This window comes from Zea mays, chromosome 4 (assembly GCF_902167145.1).
Source record: "Zea mays cultivar B73 chromosome 4, Zm-B73-REFERENCE-NAM-5.0, whole genome shotgun sequence".
Lineage (NCBI taxonomy): Eukaryota > Viridiplantae > Streptophyta > Magnoliopsida > Poales > Poaceae > Zea > Zea mays.
This window is the reverse complement of record NC_050099.1, coordinates 182,947,705-182,969,527: the sequence shown is the minus strand read 5'-3', so window position 1 is coordinate 182,969,527 and position 21,823 is coordinate 182,947,705. Positions and strand designations below refer to the sequence as shown.

At 40.8% G+C, this 21,823-nt stretch overlaps 1 protein-coding gene across 1 annotated transcript; it reads right to left on the bottom strand.

Moving 5' to 3' along the window:
• Positions 1 to 11,503: 11,503 nt before the first annotated feature.
• On the bottom strand, positions 11,504 to 15,776 carry LOC103655739 (uncharacterized). Its single transcript, XM_020552250.1, has 5 exons — positions 15,479 to 15,776; positions 15,193 to 15,374; positions 12,161 to 12,281; positions 11,820 to 12,067; positions 11,504 to 11,740 (listed from the first exon to the last, which is right to left on the bottom strand). The coding sequence occupies exons 1-5, from the start codon at positions 15,774 to 15,776 to the stop codon at positions 11,504 to 11,506; spliced, it is 1,086 nt and encodes a 361-aa protein (XP_020407839.1).
• Positions 15,777 to 21,823: the final 6,047 nt, after the last annotated feature.

Below are 21,823 nucleotides of genomic sequence, written 5' to 3'. Positions count from 1 at the left end.
GGAGAAGAAGGTTGCTGCCGAAATGTCTGAAGAGAAGAAGGTTGCTGCCGAAATGAAGCTGAGCCTTTCTGAAGAGATGCATCTGGGTTTTCTTGAGTCAATGGCGAAGACGAATACGGAGAAGATTACAAGGGAGATTTTAGAAGGTTTATCTGAGGATACTGGTGAGAGTGACAGTTACGATGCAGATAGCGGGGGTGAAGATTCTGAAGATCGGCCATGGCGACCAAGCCATTCAGTCTTCGGAAAATCAACTATTGGGCAAAGTCACCTTGAAAACATGAAGGGGAGATACTTTCGAGATATGTCCATTGTGAGAGCAGATGCCGGAGAAAGAACTGTGCCGAGCCCTGAAGATGATGAAGTCATTATCTTCCGAAGCTTTTTAAAAGCTGGGCTACGATTTCCTTTAAGCAGATTCGTGGTAGAAGTCCTGAGAATATATCAGGTTTACCTTCATCAACTTACCCCTGAAGCAATAATAAGAATGGGACTCTTCGTCTGGGCTGTGAAGAGTCAGGGTCTAGAGCCAAGTGCGAAAAGCTTTTGCAATATACATGAATTGTTATATGAAACGAAGCCCTGGGGTAAAGAGCAATATCATAACAACTTTGGTTGCTACAACTTCGGCGCTCGCTCTGGGTCAAGCTGCCCCGTGCCCACGTTTCGTAAGAGATGGCCCGGGGAATGGATGAAAGAATGGTTCTATGTTAAAAATGATTTGAAGGTTCGAGAAGATATTAAGGATATCATCATGCGCCCCATCTGGCAGCGCTTCGGACTCCGGAAACCGAAGGTGGAAATGGATGAGGCAGCCGAAGAATGCCAACGGGCCTTCGGCGCAGTCTGCTCTTTTATCGGGACAAGAGATTTAATACAAGAGCACATTGCTTTCAGAGTGTGGCCTCTTGCAGATAACTGGGAAATGCCGAAAGAAACTGTTAAAGAAACTGACGAAGGTGGGCTAATCAGGCTGAAATATACATTCAAGTATGGAGACAAATTCGTTGAACCCGATGATGATTGGTTAAGGAGCATTGAGACTTTAAGTGATGAATTGCTTGGGGTATACTCGAAGGCTGAAGATACTGCATTGTCAGCAGCCTTCGGAGGCCGAAGAAAGAAAAGACTGAACCGAGTATTTGATGCAATTGGGTTCGTGTACCCCGACTACCATTATCCAGTGCGGGGGCAGAAAAGGAAAGGTACAGCTTCTGCAAAAGAAACCGCTTCAGCTGCTCCTAGCGAGCCAGCACCGAAGAGAAAAAGGGTGAAAGTTCTCACACACCGGCCATGCTACATTGAACTGGCCACAGTGCCTGAATTCGGCAGCGCAACATCTATGGTTCCCGAAGCTAAGGGATCAACTCTACTGCCAGGATCCACAGAGTTGGCCGAAGCGCCAACAACAAAAGAATTGGAGGAACCACAGACTCTGTTACCAGAAACCAAAGAGTTGGCCGAAGCACCATCAACAGAAAAGATGGAAGAAGCAAAAGCATCAACTGAGAGAGCAAAAATATCAGAAATTTTAAGTCCTTCAGTAGAGATTGAAGTAACAAAAATTAAAAAGGGGCCAACAGTGACCCCAAAAATAAAGAGAATGGTTAACGTATTGGATGTTTTGGAAACAATTAAACTTCCAAGCACAACCCCAAAGAAGACTGCTGAGACTTCTGAGGCGCTTGCTGAAGTATCCGCTGCTGAGGCTCCGAAGCAACAGACTGAAGTTGGAACTGGGCCTTCAGAACCAACCAAGGTAATACCTTTAGAAGCAAAAGAAGCAAAAATTGCAAGGTCAACTGAAGAAATGAAAATGTCAGAGCCTAGTTTGGTCGAAGAAATTGATACTGCTGTCCCCGAAGCAACTTCCAAAATATACGATTATATTGTGCGTCATGCTTCGGGGAAAAAGTTATCGGAAGAAGAAGCTTTTGAAGCTAACCACTATGCCAAAGAACTGAAATATCCAAAGGGGGCTCTAGTGTTCAATGGGACGAACGAAGAAGATTTCCTATACTGCCTCCCAGACAACAAAGAATTATCCGTCTGTCGGGAGATGGCTAGAAGTATGGGGTTTCCGAAGCTCGAAGCTGGCTTATGTGCTATGACAAAAGAAGATCTCACGGACAGTCTTGCGTATAATAGCCTGAAGGTATGAGAATTAGACGTTTAGAGATTTTATAATTCGTAACTCATTCTTTTATTCTTATACAAATTCTTTTTCATATAGGGTTTAATTCTAAGCAACGCACTGAGGGCACAAAAGAGTGCCGAAGACGAGAGCTATGAAATTGCGTTCAACAATCTGCGATCAGAAGTTATCAAACTGAGGAACGAAGCTCTGGAAAAAGACAAAATTCTGCTTTCATTGGTAGACAAGGTAAAAAAGGACGAAGCTGCTTCAAAGATCCAGGCCGAAGCTCAAAAACGTGAAATTAAAGATCTTCAGAAACAGCTAGCTAGAGCTAAAGAAGAACGTATACTTGAAGAGACAAAACGAGAGCTTAGTGACCAATTGGCCAATCATTTGGAGATAAGCGTTAAGGAGCTTCGTGCATCCCAGAGAAAATACTATGTTAAATCCATAGAGTGCGTCAAGAAAATAAAATCCAGCTTCGCCAGCGTTGGTGCATTCTCTAGCGAAGAGAATTTTTCAAGAGGCGATCCCGAAGGTCCAATGGAATGGATCAGCCACGAAACAGAGGCCTTCGAGGAAATTCTAAACAGCCGCGGCGACATCTGCGCTTTTTCAGGTGCTAGAGGGATTGCTACTGTTTTGGAGAAGAAAGGTTGCGAGCATGTAAAATCCTTAGCGCAGTCCGAAGCTACTTTATCCTCCGAAGACATCAAAGACCCCTCGACCGAAGCAAGCATGGTTGGCGGTAAATTCTTTACTGATATCTGGGACAATGGTGGCCGAGAAATGGCACAAGAAATTATTCAAAAGAGTGAAAAAGGCATTCATGACGCTAGGAAAGTAGCGGAAGCTGCTGAGAGAAGTACAGAGCCCGAAGGGCACATAGGTATTAATTAGTGGTTTTTATCATGCTGTAATTTTTAATTCCAAACTCTACTCTCGGTTTGTAATAGTAATATAGTCGTATCTTTTCTTCCCTCAGAACCTGCTGAGGCATCTCCGGGCCCCCACCCGAAGGGGGACGATGAAATTAGAAAAATGGCTGAAGACATTATGGATAAGGTTGTCAACCAACTTTTGAACGAAGCTGCAGAGATAGTTCTCAAGGAGAATTAAATCGTTATTGTAGAAACATTTGGAACATAAGATGTGTAATATATTGTAACTTTGAATGTAACATATAGTCTATTTATAATTTAATTCTTTACGATGCATGAAACTTTGCATACATACCATTTTTTGAGCCTTCGGCGAAAAAACACCTTCCCTTCTTTTCATGCTTCGTGAAGAAAATCTTTTCTGATAAAAACATCCAAGCTTCGTGAACTATCCTCCGAAGCTTCTCTTCACTTTGATTCGTCTTGTGCCTTAGCACGATTTTCTCTTTTCCAAAATATGTTCCAATTGTATCCCCTTCTTGTTCCAGATGCAGTATGCTGTATGATGCTTATGTTATGCAAAAATGATGTGATGATGTTATGTTGTGCAAAATGATTTTTATGCCGCAGATACATATCCCTGTAATAAAGCATACACACTTTATATATCAGCGCTGACTTTTCGCTGTAAGCCTCCCTTAGGAGCTTCTTCGCCTTTTACTTTCGGCGGAATCAGCGTTTATTTTTCGCTGCAAGCCTCCCTTAGGAGCTTCTTCGCCTTTTACTTTCAGCGGAATCAGCGTTTATTTTTCGCTGTAAGCCTCCCTTAGGAGCTTCTTCGCCTTTTACTTTCAGCGGAATCAGCGTTTATTTTTCGCTGTAGGTTTAGAAAACTTACACTGCGCTCCCTTAGGAACGACTTTGTACTGTTTCGAACAATGTGTACTGTGTCCGTTAGATCAAATTTTTGATAATTCAAAGGTCCTCCAAATCAGTATAAGTTCGTATGCTTCGGCAACTCAAGCCTATGGAAAAAACATATCTTTATTATGGTAAAAGACGAAAGTATTACAAGGAATTGAAATTCAACAAAAGATATTAAAACTCTTCATAATTGTTTCTTATTGACAAAAGGGGAATAGTGAATGTAGAAAATGCAAAAGAACTGCTGTTGAAGTAGGATATTTGTCAATAAATGTGCTTCGACTCTGGCATAGTGCTGTTGACTGTGCGAGCTTCAGATTCCTCTCTGAAATCCCTCTGATGATGACTATGCTGACTCCCTTCTGGCTGTTGTCCTCGCTGGATCGGCGGTGGCGGTGGAGGTTGCTGCCAGGATGCTTGGGATTGACTCGCTGAAGCAACAGAAGCTGCAGGGTGGTTGCCTACATATTCTGGAATATAAGGTGAGTGATACGAAGCAGTATGCATGACCTGCTTCAGCTGACTCAGTTGCGCTGCTGCTTCCGCTATTTCTTTCTGCTTCTGGATGGTAACATGGCACATCCTGGTAGTATGGCCCTTGTCTTCACCACAGAATAAACAATATATTTTTCTTGGCTGGTCTCCAAACCTTCCCTCGAAGCCCCTGGCGCCTCTGCCCCTTGGCGCTGGCGACCGAAAGGAACTCTGCTGTTGGGCCGAAGCTTGTGAAGAGTGTTGTGGCCTCTGCTGCTGGTTCCCTCGATCATCAGTTTGAGTAGAGTTATGGATTGACCTAACATGCCTCGGGTGAAATCTTCCTCCGAAGCCCCTGGTCATTTCAGAGAACCTGAATGCTTCCTCCCTTCTTTGGCGGAAGTCATTGTCAGCTCGAATGTATTCGTCCATCTTCTGGAGCAGCTTCTCCAACGTTTGTGGTGGCTTCCTGGCAAAATACTGCGCTGATGGTCCCGGCCGAAGCCCCTTAATCATGGCCTCAATGACAATTTCATTGGGCACTGTTGGCGCTTGTGCCCTCAGGCGCAGAAACCTCCGGACATACGCCTGAAGGTACTCTTCATGGTCCTGGGTACACTAGAAGAGAGCCTGAGCGGTGACTGGCTTCGTCTGAAACCCTTGGAAGCTAGTTATCAGCATATCCTTCAACTTCTGCCAAGAAGTGATTGTCCCTGGCTTAAGAGAAGAGTACCAAGTCTGGGCAACGCTCCTGACGGCCATGACAAAAGATTTTGCCATGACTGTCGTATTGCCACCATACGAAGATATGGTTGCTTCGTAGCTCATCAGGAATTGCTTGGGGTCTGTATGACCGTCATACATGGGGAGCTGTGGTGGCTTGTAGGACTGGGGCCATGGTGTAGCCTGCAATCTTGTTGAGAGAGGAGAAGCATCATCAAAAGCAAAGTTTCCATGATGGAAATCTTCATACCAGTCGTCCTCATTGTGAAAGCCTTTCTGATGAAGCTCTCTGCGTGGAGGCCTTCGGCTTTGATCATCTTGAACAAGATGACGAACCTCTTCAGAAGCTTCGTCTATCTGTCTCTGAAGATCAGCTAGACGAGCCATCTTCTCCTTCTTGCGTAGCACCTGTTGCTGAAGGATCTCCAGGTTTTGGATCTCCTGATCCAGGTCATCCTCCGGAAGTGTTGGACTAACAACCTTCCTCTTCTGGCTTCGGGCCTCTCTGAGAGAAAGGACATCCTGATTGGGATCCAGTGGCTGTAAAGTACCAGCCCCTGTCGCTGAAGCTTTTTTCGGCGGCATGACGAAGGTGATGCTTGCCGAAGTTGTTCAAAAGTCAAGAAATGGAAGTGAGTTCACCGGAGGTGGGCGCCAATGTTGGTCACTTGTTCTCAAATGTTATGAGTCAAGAACAAGGCAACAGAAAATGTTAAATGTTAATATCCTTCGTCCTTCGAAGCATTATTTCTCCAAGGATATAATGATTTTTGGACGAAGGTTATGAAGGACGCACCTTCATCAGCATAAAATATAATAATGAAGAAGGAAACATATGAAACATGAAGATAACATAAACAGTTGTATTGTCGACTTATTTTCATTTTGTTATAATGAAAACATAAAAATGATATTAAATCATAAATATACCTTCAGCTCGTGAGAAGGTAAAAGTACAAGCGTGACGCAAAAGCCAATGCCAAATCAGCGTGAACAGTACAGGATCACCGTTCATCTATTTATAGGCACGGGACGCAGCCCATGTAAAATTACATTAATGCCCCTCACATTTATCAATAACTCTATGATAATTCTTCGAGGTCCAATCTGGTTTTTCATCTTTAAGTCGGTTTCCTTTTCCGCCGCTATTCCGAAGCTCTTCTACACACAGCTTCGGCTCTGCGCCAACCTTCGTGTTCTTTGTGCTTCTTCGTACCGTGGCTCTGATCCGAGTCCGAAGATACCTGTCAATGTACTTTACTCCAGAAATATTGTTAAATCATGTTTTAGAGGACCTTCGGAAGCCGAAGGCCCCCAACAAAAATCAACTAGGTATAGATGGCCCTCTAACACTCCCTTAAATGCTACTGAATCATCACTCCTTCTAAAGACAGTAACACCTATATCCGTAAAAAGACAATTGTAGCCCATTTTACATAATTGAGAAACTGAAAGCAAGTTATAGTCTAAAGAATCTACAAGAAAAACATTGGAAATAGAATGGTCAGGTGATATAGCAATTTTACCAAGTCCTTTGACCAAACCTTGATTTCTATCCCCGAATGTGATAGCTCTTTGGGGATCATGGTTTTTCTCATAGGAGGAGAACATCCTTTTCTCCCCAGTCATGTGGTTTGTCCACTCGCTATCAATGATCCAACTTGAGCCCCCGGATGCATAAACCTACAAAAAAATTCAGGCCTTGTTCTTAGGTACCCAAACGGTCTTGGGTCCTTTGACATTAGAAACAAGCACCTTGGGTACCCAAACACAAGTCCTTGAGCCCTTGTGTTTGGCCCCAACATATTTGGCAACTACTTTGCCTGATTTGTTAGTTAAAACATATGAAGCATCAAAAGTCTTAAATGAAATAATAGGATCATTTGATGCAATAGGATTTTTCTTCTTAGGCAATTTAACATGAGTGGATTGCCTAGAACTAGATGCCTTACTCTTATACATAAAAGCATGATGAGAGCCAGAGTGAGACTTCCTAGAATGAATTCTCATAATTTTGTGCTCGGGATAACCGGCAGGGTATAAAATGTAACCCTCGTTATCCTGAGCCATGGGAGCCCCCTTAATAAAGTTAGACAATCTTTTAGGGGCATTAAGCTTAACATTGTCTCCCTTTTGGAAGCCAATGCCATCCTTAATGTCAGGATGTCTCCCATTATAGAGCATGCTTCTAGCAAATTTAAATTTTTCATTTTCTAAGTCATGCTCATTAATCTTAGCACTAAGTTGAGCTATGTGATCATTTTGTTGTTTAATTAAAGCTAGGTGATCATGAATAGCATCAACATTAATGTCTCTACATCTAGTACAAATAGTAACATCACTACACCATGACACAATATTGCCAACGGATTGTCTGATGGTAAAACACCTAAATAGCGTCGCACAGTCCGTCGGTAAAGAGCTTTGCCGACAGATAATGTGTGTCGGCGAAAGTCCTGTCGGCAATAACCTTTACCGGCAGACATAGATCTACCGACAGACTATCTATCGATAATGGTTATATTATTGCCGACAGACATATCTTTGCCGTCAGACAAAGTTGTGCCGACAGATTCTTGTGCCAACAGCTTGTGTGTCGCTAAAAGTCTATATACCGACAGATTGTCTGATGTTATTCCCTATGTGCAGTTAAAAAAACATGTATACAAATATATGCTAATGAAACAAATAATAAACTGATTATGATGCACATTACAGGACAACTTGAATAATATGTAGCTCAGAATATATGAAATTTGATTACTAAAAGAAAGAGATCAATCTTTGACTTTGAATTCCAACGTATATTGTTTTGGAACACAATTTGTGTGATGAACATATAAAAAAATAATAGCATACATGTTTTCTAAATTCTGAAGTGATCTTTCAGTTCAATTACATGCAAAGTCTAAAGATTCATCTAGCTAGCAAACTAAAATCTCTCCATCAGCTGGGTGATGTTACGCCAACGGCTAGCATGCATGCGAGTAATCATTTTTTCACACACTTCAAGCACTCCTGATCCTTGCTTCCAGCACCTCCCCTACAACATATTTTGATAATTTGTCAATTACTATATATATCAACAGATCTATAAACTACCAACAGAAAATTCAAACTGAAAGTTTAATAAAAGTATTAAATTGCAAAAAGTTCGGTGATACTGCTGATGAAAGTAACTCACAAAGATGAAAGTAAATCACAAAGTTCGGTGTACTGTAGATGAAAGTTTAGGGGTGAATGGAGAGATGGAGTTTTATGAAGTCATTTAGGTGGGCACATACTATACCTTGACAACAGCAGCATGCGTACTTTGTCGGTATTAGCAAAGATGGGCCAAAAGATCACCGAATAAGTTCTGAAGAGGACAAAACAGAGACATGAATTTGGACATTAAAAATTAAGACAAAATAGAGACAGCATGCAGAAAATATATGAAGAAAATAGTACGAAATTTATGGAATTTCTATGTAAGGACGTCGCTTCAGTTAGCTCACTCATCCAGATCAAACAACTGAACTTTGGTTCCTCTAGAACCTCCTTCACAGATTTTGGAGATTTAGGAGACAGGGGGCGATCTGGCTCAAAGAGGCATGCTCACTGTTGGACACAAAATAGAGCCTCTCGAGCATGACAAGGGACTCCTATATATCCATAGTGCCTCTCAGGAGTATGACAACAGTTAGCTCACTCATCCAAAAGCTATGGTCACGTTTGGTTAGCTCTACCAAGGACAACTAGGCTCCTCCGGTGCAAGCATCTGAACTCCCAGATCCCCCACAGTGCCCGAAAACTCTATGCCACAGCTTCTGTCGTTGACCTGCACACATGCCAGTTGATGGGGAAACAAGATGTTCCAGCTAGTTACCGTCAGTAACCAAGCCAGTTGCGCTTGCTGACTCTCCTGTGAATGGACATGTGCGTACAGTCTGTGCAAATTAATCAATAAACAGACAAATAAAATAAAGCCTTGGTGTCAATTATGAGAAAGCAAACAGATTCTTTGCACGAGCGCAAGGGCTACTAGGGGCCTGGCTGGCACATGTAGTCCTGGCTACAGAGGGAAGGGAACCAATCGCGCCCTATATCTTCTCAGGCAAGCTCTATATCTTCTCAGGCAAGCTTGGTCAGCTTGCCCAACTGAAGTGTTTAAAGCACAATCAGTCGCTGCATCAGAGGCTATTCCTCTACTTCAGTACTTGATACAGTCTGGCCCACCGCGATTTCAAGAAAAAGCAGAATTGCTTCTTCAGTGCTTGCCTGGGACTCTTACTGTTACGATAAAATGTGGCAGAATTGCTTCAAGAAAAGGCAGAATTGCTTCTCTATCCATTATCCTCGTTCTGAGGCTATGCTTCCATCCAACACAGAGCACCAATCCTTTCAGGTTCTAAACTTTATAAAAGATCGATCCCAGGAAGGCTGAGTTACAAATCTTGATAAAACAGAACCCAGGAAGATCGATCCCAGGTACATTGATGGCTAAAACATCAAAAGAGAAAAGAAACTAACCTAGGTCTAGTCAGGAATTTTGACTTAGACTAAGTAACTTGGACAGGGACCCCTAGACTTGGAAGACCGACTCAGACTTAGCTAGGTTCAACAAAGTTTGGTCCACACATCATGATCAGAACAAGTGGCGCCTTCACAAAAAATACAAGTCTAAAACTAAACTATAAACTGTTGTAAACTGTAAACTATTTACCTGCTGTAAACTAGATGTCATTTATTTCAAGAGTCTGAAAACATATTTTCAGGCAAAATATTTACCTGCTACTGTAGAACCTTGGGTCAATGTTGATTTTTTGTTACGACCCATCTAAAAATACAGAACATTAGAAGCTTGTTCCATTAATTACATAAATAAAAGACAAGGTTGTAGTATTACCTTGTTTGTTGGCCATGCAACGGGCATAAAAAGAGCATCCCCCATACTCTCTACACCTAAGTATGGTTGTGGCAGAGTACTTTCCCTTTTTAGCACGCGAGTCACAAAAACCTGTGTGAACTCCCTTCCAAGAGGAACATCTGCAACCTTAGTGGATGGGTCGGTCGAGATAATATTTGCTATTGCAACAGGAACTTCTGATCTCATCATAGAATATAATATGACTTCTTTACCAACCTAATAAAATATGCGAAGTAAGATTACAAAGTTCAAATAATGAAACATAAATATGAAGTGATAGATGAGAAATTACATGATTATCGTCTGCATTTTGAGGTGATCCATGATTTCTTTGAGGTACCATTGTTGCAATGTCTCGCCTGCGACTTTGCTCTTCAATAGTATTAACATCTTCACGATTCCTTAGACGACCCACAGTGCTTGCAACTCGCCTAGTAAGCTGCAAGTCATCTTCAACCATATTTTGTGAATAGTCATTACCATTGTAATCATGTGCCACCTCATCTGACCGATGCACCCTTGAGTTCTAAAGAAAAATAAAAAGGGAAAAAGTGTTAGTGAGATAAAGGAAACAAGCCTAATTAACTGGATAGACGGCGAACTGCTCGATATATGCTACACTGACTAAACATATGCAATATTATATCACCTGTCGAGAATTAGACCCATGTTGTGATGGGCTTTCTATATGTTTCACCCCTTGAGCTGCTACCATCATTTGATAAATTTGATCCATTTTTTCTTTCATTTGATTCGTATCCTGTCTTAAGGCTCTAACCTCTTGCTCAGACTGACTGCGAGCTTGCAATGCCATTTGAAGCTTTGTTGATATTTTCATTTGAGTTCCAGGGGTGCCTACATCTTGTGGAGTTGGTCCTAAGCCTAAACCACGAATACGACCTCTTGGTTCTTTCTCTCCAAAAACATGTGCATATAAATCACCATCTTCAATACTTCTGTCCTTCAGTTCTGGGTTCTCAGCAACAGCTTCTTCAAATTTATTCTTAAGAGGACCACACATATGTTATATTTTGTTCACTTATATTTTAATTATTACATAAATCAAAAATATGTGTACTCACAATGAATATTTCTGCTCCAGGTAGAGGCACAATATCTCCTTCTTTGTTCTTACGTGTGTGTGTTCTAACATATATTTCATCTCTTCTCGCAGGGCGTCCTTGTTGCTCGGCCTACAAGAAAAAATGATTTGGTCCAGTAATTGACTAGATTTTTCATAAATTAAACTAATGATTATACAAACTAGTGATTATAATTTTTTTTTACCAGTTCATGCCCCACACGAGCATAACTCTTGCTGCCAGCTGCATGCGACATAGTCAGCTTTGAACAGTTATCTTTACCTCTGTTTGTACGAACCTACAACATAAATATGAATATATCAAAACAATAATACAAATTCATTCATACAAAAGTTTAATGAAGGTTTATATCTCAAAAAAGAATTAAAAACAAATCAGCATGTACCTCGGCTTCTGGAGACATCCAATAAGTTATCAACCGCTCCCAATCAGATTCTTTCACCCTTTCATCCCTTTTAGCAATAAGCTCTTCAAAACTCAATGTTTCATCAAAATATTTGTTCTTTAGGTCAGCCTTAAACTCTCTCCACTTTTTTGCTGCAGATGTTATAACATAATCTATACCAGATTCATCCACTTCATAGTATTCCTGTTTCAACAAAAATGTAGTTGCTTACCAAATCTACTGACAATAGGCTAAGACAAATTATCTCACTAAATCAGATTACCTTCACTTTTGTCCATAACTCAAACTTCTTTTTAGAATCAACTAGTCTCCAATCCTCACAAGAAACCGGGATATTTTTCCTCACCAAAGTTCCTATGAAATTACCAAACTCTTTGCTGTTCCTACCAACTGGTTGTCCATATTCATTAAGGGTAATGCAGATTTTAGGCCCACCACTACTTGAATATATGTTCTTCTTCAAGGTTGGGCCCCTTCCTTTCTTTATATTTCGATGCCCAATAGGTTGCTCTGCTTATTACAGGAGATAAAACAGATGAAAACCTTTGTTCATAACTATTTTCAAAATTGCTACAATAAATTTGAAGTTTGTTTGATTTTTACCTTCATCATTGATGGGGTTTTCAGATTCTTCGTAACTATTTTCAGATTCTTCATCAACAATATCCCTTTCAGTCCTTGATCGCAAAGTAGGTCCATTAGTTGAAGCTGCTAATGTCCTTGTCTACACTCAAAGAAATGAAAACATTAAAACTTAAGGTTCAGAAATTAAAGCAGTCAACCAATTGGCAGTGAAGCAGCAGAAATTTCAAGCAGTAATATAGCTGTAATATAAACTACCCACACAACAGTAATATTAAGTGCCAGCAGTGCATGGCTGACCCACACGGCAAACATGGGTCTTTGGAGAAAACAAACTACCCAAGCTCAAGAAACTGAGCAATTCGACATCAGGGGAATTGTAAATGAGTTTAAGAATACTATTTGTGCATATCAACATCGGAAAGAAGGAATGGACATTGAAGTGTCCCATGTAAAAAGAAAAGAAATCCCTTTGTTTGTTTTTCCTGGTGGAGTGCGTCCTTCTCGTACTTCTAGAACAACGCACAAGAACAGTCGTGCCATTCCAAACACGTGATGTTTCAGCTGATGATCAAGTGGGAAACCTATTTGGGCGTTGCCAGTTGTAGTGATGCTCAACATGTACCATGTAAAGGCAGTTATATGAAACAACCAGAACCAGATTTTGCTGGAGGCTTTCAGTTGCCAGGAAGTATTTCTCTGTTGCCCCCTAGCTTACCCAATAAAGTAGTTCTGAATGGGTCTGCTAATTTTCATGCAGAATCTATTGTGAGTGAACATCCAGAACACTATCAGGAAAGTAAGTTTGCGGCTGTGCAGAATACCGTGTGCCTTGTAGTCAAGCAACCTAACAGTTTCAGTTAGAATGCCCAGTTACTGTGATATAGTGGCAATTAATAAAATGTAAATACAATCTGTTTACATGGTTTCATTTTCCAATTACATGCATACCTACATGTTAGAACAGGAATTGGATGAGTCGAAAAAAGAGCAGTACTGGAAAATTCCTATTCTGTCTCCGCAGTAAGAGGTAATCTGCCGTCATGCTGATCTGTCTCCGCCGTAAGAGGTAATCTGACGTTCTGGTGATCGGTTCCGTAGCAGTACTGGAAATTTTCGTCGTGATGCTTCTATAACTGAACTGGGAGTGATGTGGCTTCTATAAGTAGTTGCTTATTAGCCTACAGAAATATAGGGATCCGGAGACTGGTTGTCTCATGGCAGTTTTTGTTTCACCAATATCGTTTTATGGCGCTGACATAAAAACAGATATTCGTGCAACTGAAGAACAATGTGACTTCTGGTTTATGTTACTGCTACGGCACGGCCTCGTGTCCCTTTTTTGACCTAATAATGGTCCATCCTCTGCTGATGAGTGCGCTACTTCGCTTACTTGAAATTACTTGATGTCTTGGTGATGCTTTCTACATTGTGTGATTGGTGGGTGAATTCATAAAATTAACTACACCCCTCCTCGATTTCAGTCGTCTGGACATCAATTCAGTCAACTGCAGTTAGTGGTGGTGCGATTTTTCCTGGTGAGATACTGTCAATCATCAGCGCCATAAAAAACTGTTTAGCATAGCAGGGTTGGCGTAGGCAGACTTGAGGATAGCATCACTGTCGGGGATGGGGCGATCTCAGGAGGGAGGGCCTGCAATGTTTTGGCTGACAATGGGTTGAAGAACACAGGGTGAAAGAACAGTAGCGCTGTTAATCTGAACAGTTGGCAGAACGTCAGATTACCTCTTACGGCAGAGACAGAACAGGAATTACACGGTCGTCTTACGCAAAAAGAGCAGGAATTGGATGAGTCGAAAAAAATGAACTTTGAGTTATGCAAAACAGTGGAGTTCCTTGAGGTAAAACTAGTTAGTAAATTGGCTATGTCATCTTCAACAAAGCAAATCAGCAACTGAGTCATCTTCAAGGAACATGCCCCACACTTATCTCCTCTCTGCACTCAGGGTAGTTAAAAAATATTTCCAATACTCCACTTTCGAATCCCAAGTTAACTCTATCTACAAGCTGCCCAGAAACTGCTAGAAAGGATAAGGGATCAGGATATTCTTTAGACATTTTGAAAAAGAAAAACTAGAATCTGATCAATCGACTGAAATATTAATTTCCTCCCCACTTCCCTTCGAATTCCACATAAGGACAGACCTTGCCCATTACACCAAACTTGTTTACCAAGTATTGGCCTTCCACTTTGCTATAACATTACATATCTAATAATACATGAATTTTGTGTTACATTGCCCCAAAGTCAAGCATCCTGCCCTGGTTTTTATTTCTGTTATCTGAAACCAACTCCATCTGCACAGTCTGACAGGGCAAATTGGGAATCACTTTCCTCACATTTTGTGTAGCACCAAGCCATACAACCTATAAAAAGTTCTATGGTCTACCAACTTACTACAGAAGCTTCAGCCAAAAACTGCATGGTTTGAGTACCAAAGAGCCCCAATCTAGGTGCCACATGCAGTCCTATGGTTCTTCAGCGACTGAATAACCCTCAGTTGCCACTACCTGTCAGTCCATATGAGCATTGATTTTCTTTTAAATTTTTTATGTAGTGCCAGGCTTAATTACCTCAGTCCCCTTATTCTTCTTGAATTAAGCTACCACTTACCAAAGATACATTTGCCCAAATCCCTACAACTAAGCTACAGGAACTCTCCAAGGTTTGAGTCAAACACTGAAATTGGCACTGACTGCTATTTATCATCTGAAAATCACAAGGGCCTAACAGCCCATTTTCAATGGTCACTGGTGAATTTATGTGGCTATGGCAGAAAAATCTAGTTACTTGTGACTGGTGAATTTCAATGGTCACTGGTTAATTCAATGGTCACTGAGTCTGAAATTACAAGCAGTGAAGCAGCAGAAATGAAAGTCTGAAATTGGAATGGAAATATAGCAGTAGCAGCAGAACTGAAAGTCTGAAACTGAAATATTGGAAAGAAAGTACAAGCAGTATTAAATAGATTGTGGTACTATTAAATTAAATGTAAAAAACATGAACTTATTAAATAGGGAAATACATTAACCTTATGTTTCTTATTGGCTTGATGTGATCCATTTGCTTCTTCACTAACCATAGTACTAGGTACATGGAGATTAAGAGATCTCATCCACTTCAAATTTTCTTTTATGTTGGCAGCCCTTTGTAGTTCATATTCATTGACCTCCGTTTCTTTACCCATTCCTCTTCCTCTTACAAACTTTCCTCCTAAATCAAGACATAAAGAGATTACAATCAAGATTCAAGACAAAGAGATTACAACGTAAAATGAAACATTTTTGCGTAAACAGATATAAACATATCTTACTTGCTAGGTTGGTTTTCAGCAACCATTATTCCATCTATATCAGTCCTAACACAACTACCACCAATAGATACATTCACTTGCGTGTTTGCATCCAAATCTGGCAAGAAAGAACCTATTTCTGTACTATTGTCTAGCCTTTCTTCCATATCATACATGTCACGTTGTTTTGACTTTAAAACAGCAAACCAATCAGCATCAATAGGATCTTGCACATAGTAAACTTGAGTTGCTTGAGATGCAAAAATAAATGGCTCATCTAATTCCTTGTCACCGGTATTGAATAAATGCTTGAAGTTGACCATTGTCACCCCAAACTTGTCTATTTTGACCCATTTGTCTCGTACTCGGTTATCAATCCAATCACATTTGAACAATACTATTTTTCCCTGGTGATGGTAGTTCAGCTCAAGAATGTCTTTTATAACACCATAATAAGTTTTGCTCATTGATACTGGGTTATTATTGTTTGTCCCATCAAAACTTGTTGCATGTGCAACTAGGGCTACACGACTACACTGCACTGACCTACCCACATCATAAGAATGTGTATGGAAATTTATCCCATTTATAGAATAACTATCATAAGAATGTGCAACCATGTTAGGCTCCTTAGCTAATATTGTTATCTCCTCAGGTACTTCCTCACTCGTTGTTTCCACCTGATGATATTGAAGATTGTTATTGCACTAAAAAAATAATGTGGAACTATACTCTATATAAACAGTTTCCTAGATACTTACGTGTGACTTAAACCACTCGTGAAAAGTCTCATAGTGTAAACGACTGATTGCTCTTTGATTTTGATGACCAGCAGAGTAAAGGTATTCTATATGTTTACTAAACAAACATTATAATTTAGTAATCATGAAATAAATGGATGATATTGATTATAAAATATAATGTTCAACTCACTTCAAGTAAGGCTCTATATGGTCATACTTGAACAAGACATATCTATGTGCTTGAAGCCATGTTTTGTGGTCTAATGTGACACTACGCTTACCAACCAATCCACGACCTATGTTATGGAAGAAAGGGGTGGTATTGATTAAATCAACATTGAAGCCATCATCATTTCTTTTTTTCCGGTTAAATCTAGTTTCACCATGTAAATAGCGAGAACAGAATGTGAGACTCTCATCAAATAGATAACTTTCTGCAATTGACCCCTCTGGGTGACTCCTAGTGCGAACATGGCCCTTACATCTCATTAAAAACCTATAAAGGAGAAATGGCATATATGTTAAACCTTCCTTTGAGTAAAACTAAGTTTAATTTATTGCTAAAATATTTTAAAATTTACCTCTCCACTGGGTACATATTACGAAATTGAACAGGGCCAGCAATTCTGACTTGAGTAGGGAGATGAACCATTAAGTGTACCATAATATCAAAAAAGGATGGCAAGAATATAGTCTCAAGAATGCTTAGAGTCTCAGCTATTTCTGACTCTAGCTTATGCATATCGCTTATACGAATAACTGGCGAATAGATTTGCTTGAAAAAATTGCTCACACGAATAAGTGCAGCACTAACTATTTCTGGTAAAATCCTTCTCACAGCAAGTGGGAGTAAATACTGTATCAAAACATGGTTATCATGGCTCTTTAGCCCAACAAGCTTCTTCTCCTTCACATCCACATTGTTTCTTATATCTGATGCATATCCATCTGGAAATTTTACTCCTTTCAGTACCTCACAAAATAACGTCTTCTCGGACGCACTCATTGTATATGATGCTGGTGGTAAATATAACTTGTCACCCACTGGAATAGGATGAAGCTCAGTTCGAATGCCTAGGGACTGAAGATCCAAACGATATTTCAAGTTATCCTTGGACTTTCGTTGAATGCCTAGGAGGGTGTTGACAATGTTATCACACACATTCTTCTCGATATGCATGACATCTAAATTATGTCGTAACATTAAATCCTTCCAATATGGAAGCCTAAAAAAATAGACCTCCTTTTCCATATGATAGTAGGCTCCCCTTCCTTCTTTTTTGCTTTCTTTTTATGTTGGCAACCTTTCCCATGCACTGTGTGCATATTCTCTGTTTGCAATAAAACTTCCTCTCCAGAAAGTGGTCTAGGCGCTGGCCTGTCCTCAACTTTACCATCAAACGAATCTAGATCAAATCTATATGGATGGTTTAGGCCCAGGAATCTACGGTGTCCCATATAACAATTTTTTGTACCTTGTTTCAATCGTAGAGAACATGTATATGAGTGCCATTCAATACATGCTACTTCACCAGATGTAGTACATGCTGCAATGTACCCTAGGCCTGGATAATCAGATATGGTCCATATTATTGCAGCACGTAATTGAAAATACTCATGCTTTGCAGAATCGTATGTTCTCACCCCTTCAACAAACATATCTAGCAGATCATCAATTAGTGGCTCAAAATAAACATCTATATCACTACCAGGAGATCTACGGCCCGGAATCAGCAATGAGATAATGAAATTTGTTTGCTTCATACACAACCATGGTGCAAAGTTATATGGGATGAGAATAACAGGCCAAATGCTATAGCTAACATTCATGGACCTAAACGGATTAAAACCATCTGTAGCTAAAGCAAGTCTAATGTTGCGACTGTCAGAAGCAAACACTGGGTGCTTTTGGTCAAAATCCTTCCAGAGAGGTGAATCTGCAGGATGCCTTAGTAATCCATCTTGTATACGCTCCTCATCGTGCCACCTCATGTCACTTGCTGTCTTAGATGATAGAAATAACCTCTGAAGCCTTCTTTTTATTGGAAAATAGCGAAGAACTTTGCATGGAACCTTGTGTACACGTTTTCCATTTAAACTTCTCCTTTTTGATTTCCAGCGTGACCTTTCACATGTGGGACATGCATCACAATTAGCATACTCCTTCCTAAACAAAATGCAATCATTTTCACATGCATCAATTTTGATATACCCGAGTCCTAGACACTTAATTACTTTCTTTGCTTCATTGAAATTTTTTGGCAATGCCAAGCCATCAGGGAAAGCCTCCATTAGTAGATCTAGTAGCATATCAAAACTTTTATCTGTCCACCCTCCAAGCAATTTCAAGTGAAGAATTCTTATTAAGAAATGCAACTTTGAGAACTTCTTACACCCTGGGTATAGCTCTTGGGTATTATCTTTCACTAACTGATTGATGGCTTCTAAATCTACATCAGTTTCATCTAAACCATCAGATACTTCAAAATCCCCTTTATCATCTAGACCACCAGCCATGTCTTGAACCAAATTGGCTATGTCATCTTCATCTGAATTGTTTGCAGCCTCTATATCACTATAGTCATGACTATTAATAGGCATAGAGTCTGTTTCTCCATGATAAGTCCACCTTTTGTATCCCTCTTGAAAGCCATCACATATCAAGTGCGCACGAACTTCATTTTCATCTTTCCATAGAGAATTAACACATTTTCTACAAGGACATAGAATTCTATTTCCACCTATAGAATTGCTAAACGCAAACTCAATAAATCCAGCTATCCCATCTATGTAGACCTTCGTGTGCCTATAAATATTAGGTACAAAAATGATATGTTGGTCAAAGGTGATTACTACAAAATAATGGTTTATAGAACATTGTCAGAAATATACCTAGGTTCATTCATCCACCTTTTATCCATGTTGTACCTTAACAAATAATAAGATGAAATATACCCTTCCCAGCTTCACAATATTTGTGCAAAAAGGCTGGAAAAGGGGGAATCATTACAAGTATCAAAGATAAAAGCCGAATTTGTGACAAATAGTGTGATGGTAATATTTTAGCTTTCAATTTCAGTTCAATAAAGATATGAAGAGTCAAAAGAGACCAAGAACAACACTTCATCGTTTCTTTAAGCCAGTTGATTCTAGCACTTTGGTAGCTGCTGATGTCCATGCTGACTTGACATGTGGGCTAGTTAAGACAGGTAAAAGTGCTTCTTATCCAATGGTGGAAAGGTTGCTAAGATTAGTCATAACTCTTACAGTATCAACAACGACCACCAAAAGAGCTTTTTCAGCTATGAATAAAATTGGAGATGCCTTTCTCCGCGATTACTTGGTTGTTTACATTGAAAAAGAGTTGGCTGCGACTATCAGTTCTGATGACATCATTGATTCCTATGATCTTGCTAGTTCTCGGAAAGCTAAATTCAAGTTAATAAATATGTAATTTATTGGATAGAAGCTGGAACATATTGAACATGTGTCTTTTTATCTCAAAACATATATTGGCATATTTTTACTTTTGTCAAGGCATTAAATAGTTCTATATATCTTGGCGCTGCATCATTTTGCACTATGTTGTTTTAGACATTATTATGTTGATAGTTGATATTCGAAGGATTGGTCTCGTCCCCGTCCCACTGTTCGGCCTGTCCCCTCCCCAATCCAAAATCCTAATTCGCGCCTGCCTACAGACTACAACAGAGCACACTACAGAAACAGGGAGACCGGAGACTCGACCCCGTACCTGCACGCCGGCTACTGGCGCCGCCACGCCGGAGATGGAGGAGGGGCCGAGGGGGACGATGTCGCTGTATCCCCGTCACCGATAGCGCGTCGCCGTCTACTGTTCCGCGCGCTAGGGCTCCTCCCTCGGCAGCTGGTTGCCGCCGCGCCGGAGATGGAGTTCCATCACATTATACAACCCTACTAATAATGCTAAAACCAGGTATCCAATCGCAACCAACACACAAGCAAAATTTCAGGGAGCTAACACTAGTAGGCTACCTCTCAATCGCCGCCGCCTGCTCGCCCGCGCCGGCATTCCAACTAAACAAACGGGGCCTAACAGTTGTCTTCTTCGAGTTTTTTTGCTATTATAATATTTGTTTTAACAGGCTTCTCTATTAGAGTACTCTGAACTCCATCGTCTCACTAATAGTATTTAGAAGTGATATTGTCATTCTTAATAGCAGTCTAATATTTTTTAAAATTATTTCAATTATCTCCTACTCCTTTCCCTTCGTCTTCTCAGCTGACCACATTGCCCCTGCAATCTATCCATCGATACGTCTTTCCATCGCAGAGTTGAGATTTCATGTTCACTGCCGCCAATCGGAGATCGCCTTCCTCGCCGCCGCCACAACAGGTTCGTCTCCCTCCCACCACTACAAAGTTCTTGTTGGTCTGCTTCATGGACGTGTTTTCCTGCTCGCTATACATACACCATGCGTCTCTCATGCGAAACTTTGCTGCCATCACAAGCCATCACATCTCCCCATGCGAAACTTTCGCTGGAGTCTGGAGAGGTTGCTTCTCTAAGAAAGGACAAGAACACTTTGACGAACACCTAGCGGGCGTGCATCGCAAGGAACGGCCACACTACATGCCGGCCAATGACAAACACAGAGATGCGGAAAACTGGGGAGCAGCTTACGGAGTCGAGGAGGGAGAGCGCCTCGCGGGTGGCCTGGTGCTCGCGGCCGCCGTCGCAGGTGATGAAGAAGCCTGCACGCCGGGGCGCAGTCGCTGCTGTTAGGTCTAGGGACGCACGCACGGGTGACGGCGCGCCGGTCTGCTCGCCCGCCGACCTCCGGCCTGCTCGCCCGCGCCGCCCTCGACCCTCTCAAGCGCCGCCGCCTGTTGCTAGAGTCGCGCGGGACACGTACGTACGGCGCCAGGTTTTTTACTGGGCCGATGTGTTGTATCCCCTTCAATAACTAACGTGTACATGTTTATAAAAATCATACCGAAAGCAGATTGAATACTCATCACTAGTTCAATGGTTATGTGTCTTCTCTTTTTGCAAAGGGTCACGGGTTCGATTCCTGATTCCTACATACGTACTCACGCTCGTTTATTTTTTTTCCTATAGGATCGTGACATCCATTTACCGACAAACGATCTGATGCTACTTTTTTCCGACAGACTGTGCGCCACGCATAATAAGTTTTACCGACAGATGGACTGTCACAATAACTCGACATTATTGCCGACAGATTTGTTGACTCCAATACAATAAATACCGACAGATAGTGTGATGGTAATATTTTGTGACACATTTTCTGTCGCAAAACGTCTATTTTTACCGTCAGATGTTTGACGCTAAAATTGTGTCATGGTGTAGTGCATGCTCAATGGTAGATGTAGAGGGTTTGCAAATATTTAGTTCATCAATCTTAGCATGTAAAATGGCATTCTCATTCTTAAGATTGGAGATAACATTATTGCAAACATTTAAATCTTTAGCCTTAGCAATTAATTTTTCATTCTTATTTTAAGGCTAGAGAGAGATGCATTCAATTTGTCAATCTTAATAATCAAACTATCATTATCATTTCTAAGACTAGCAATTGAATCATCACAAATATCTAACTTCTCAACCTTAGCAATTAATTTGG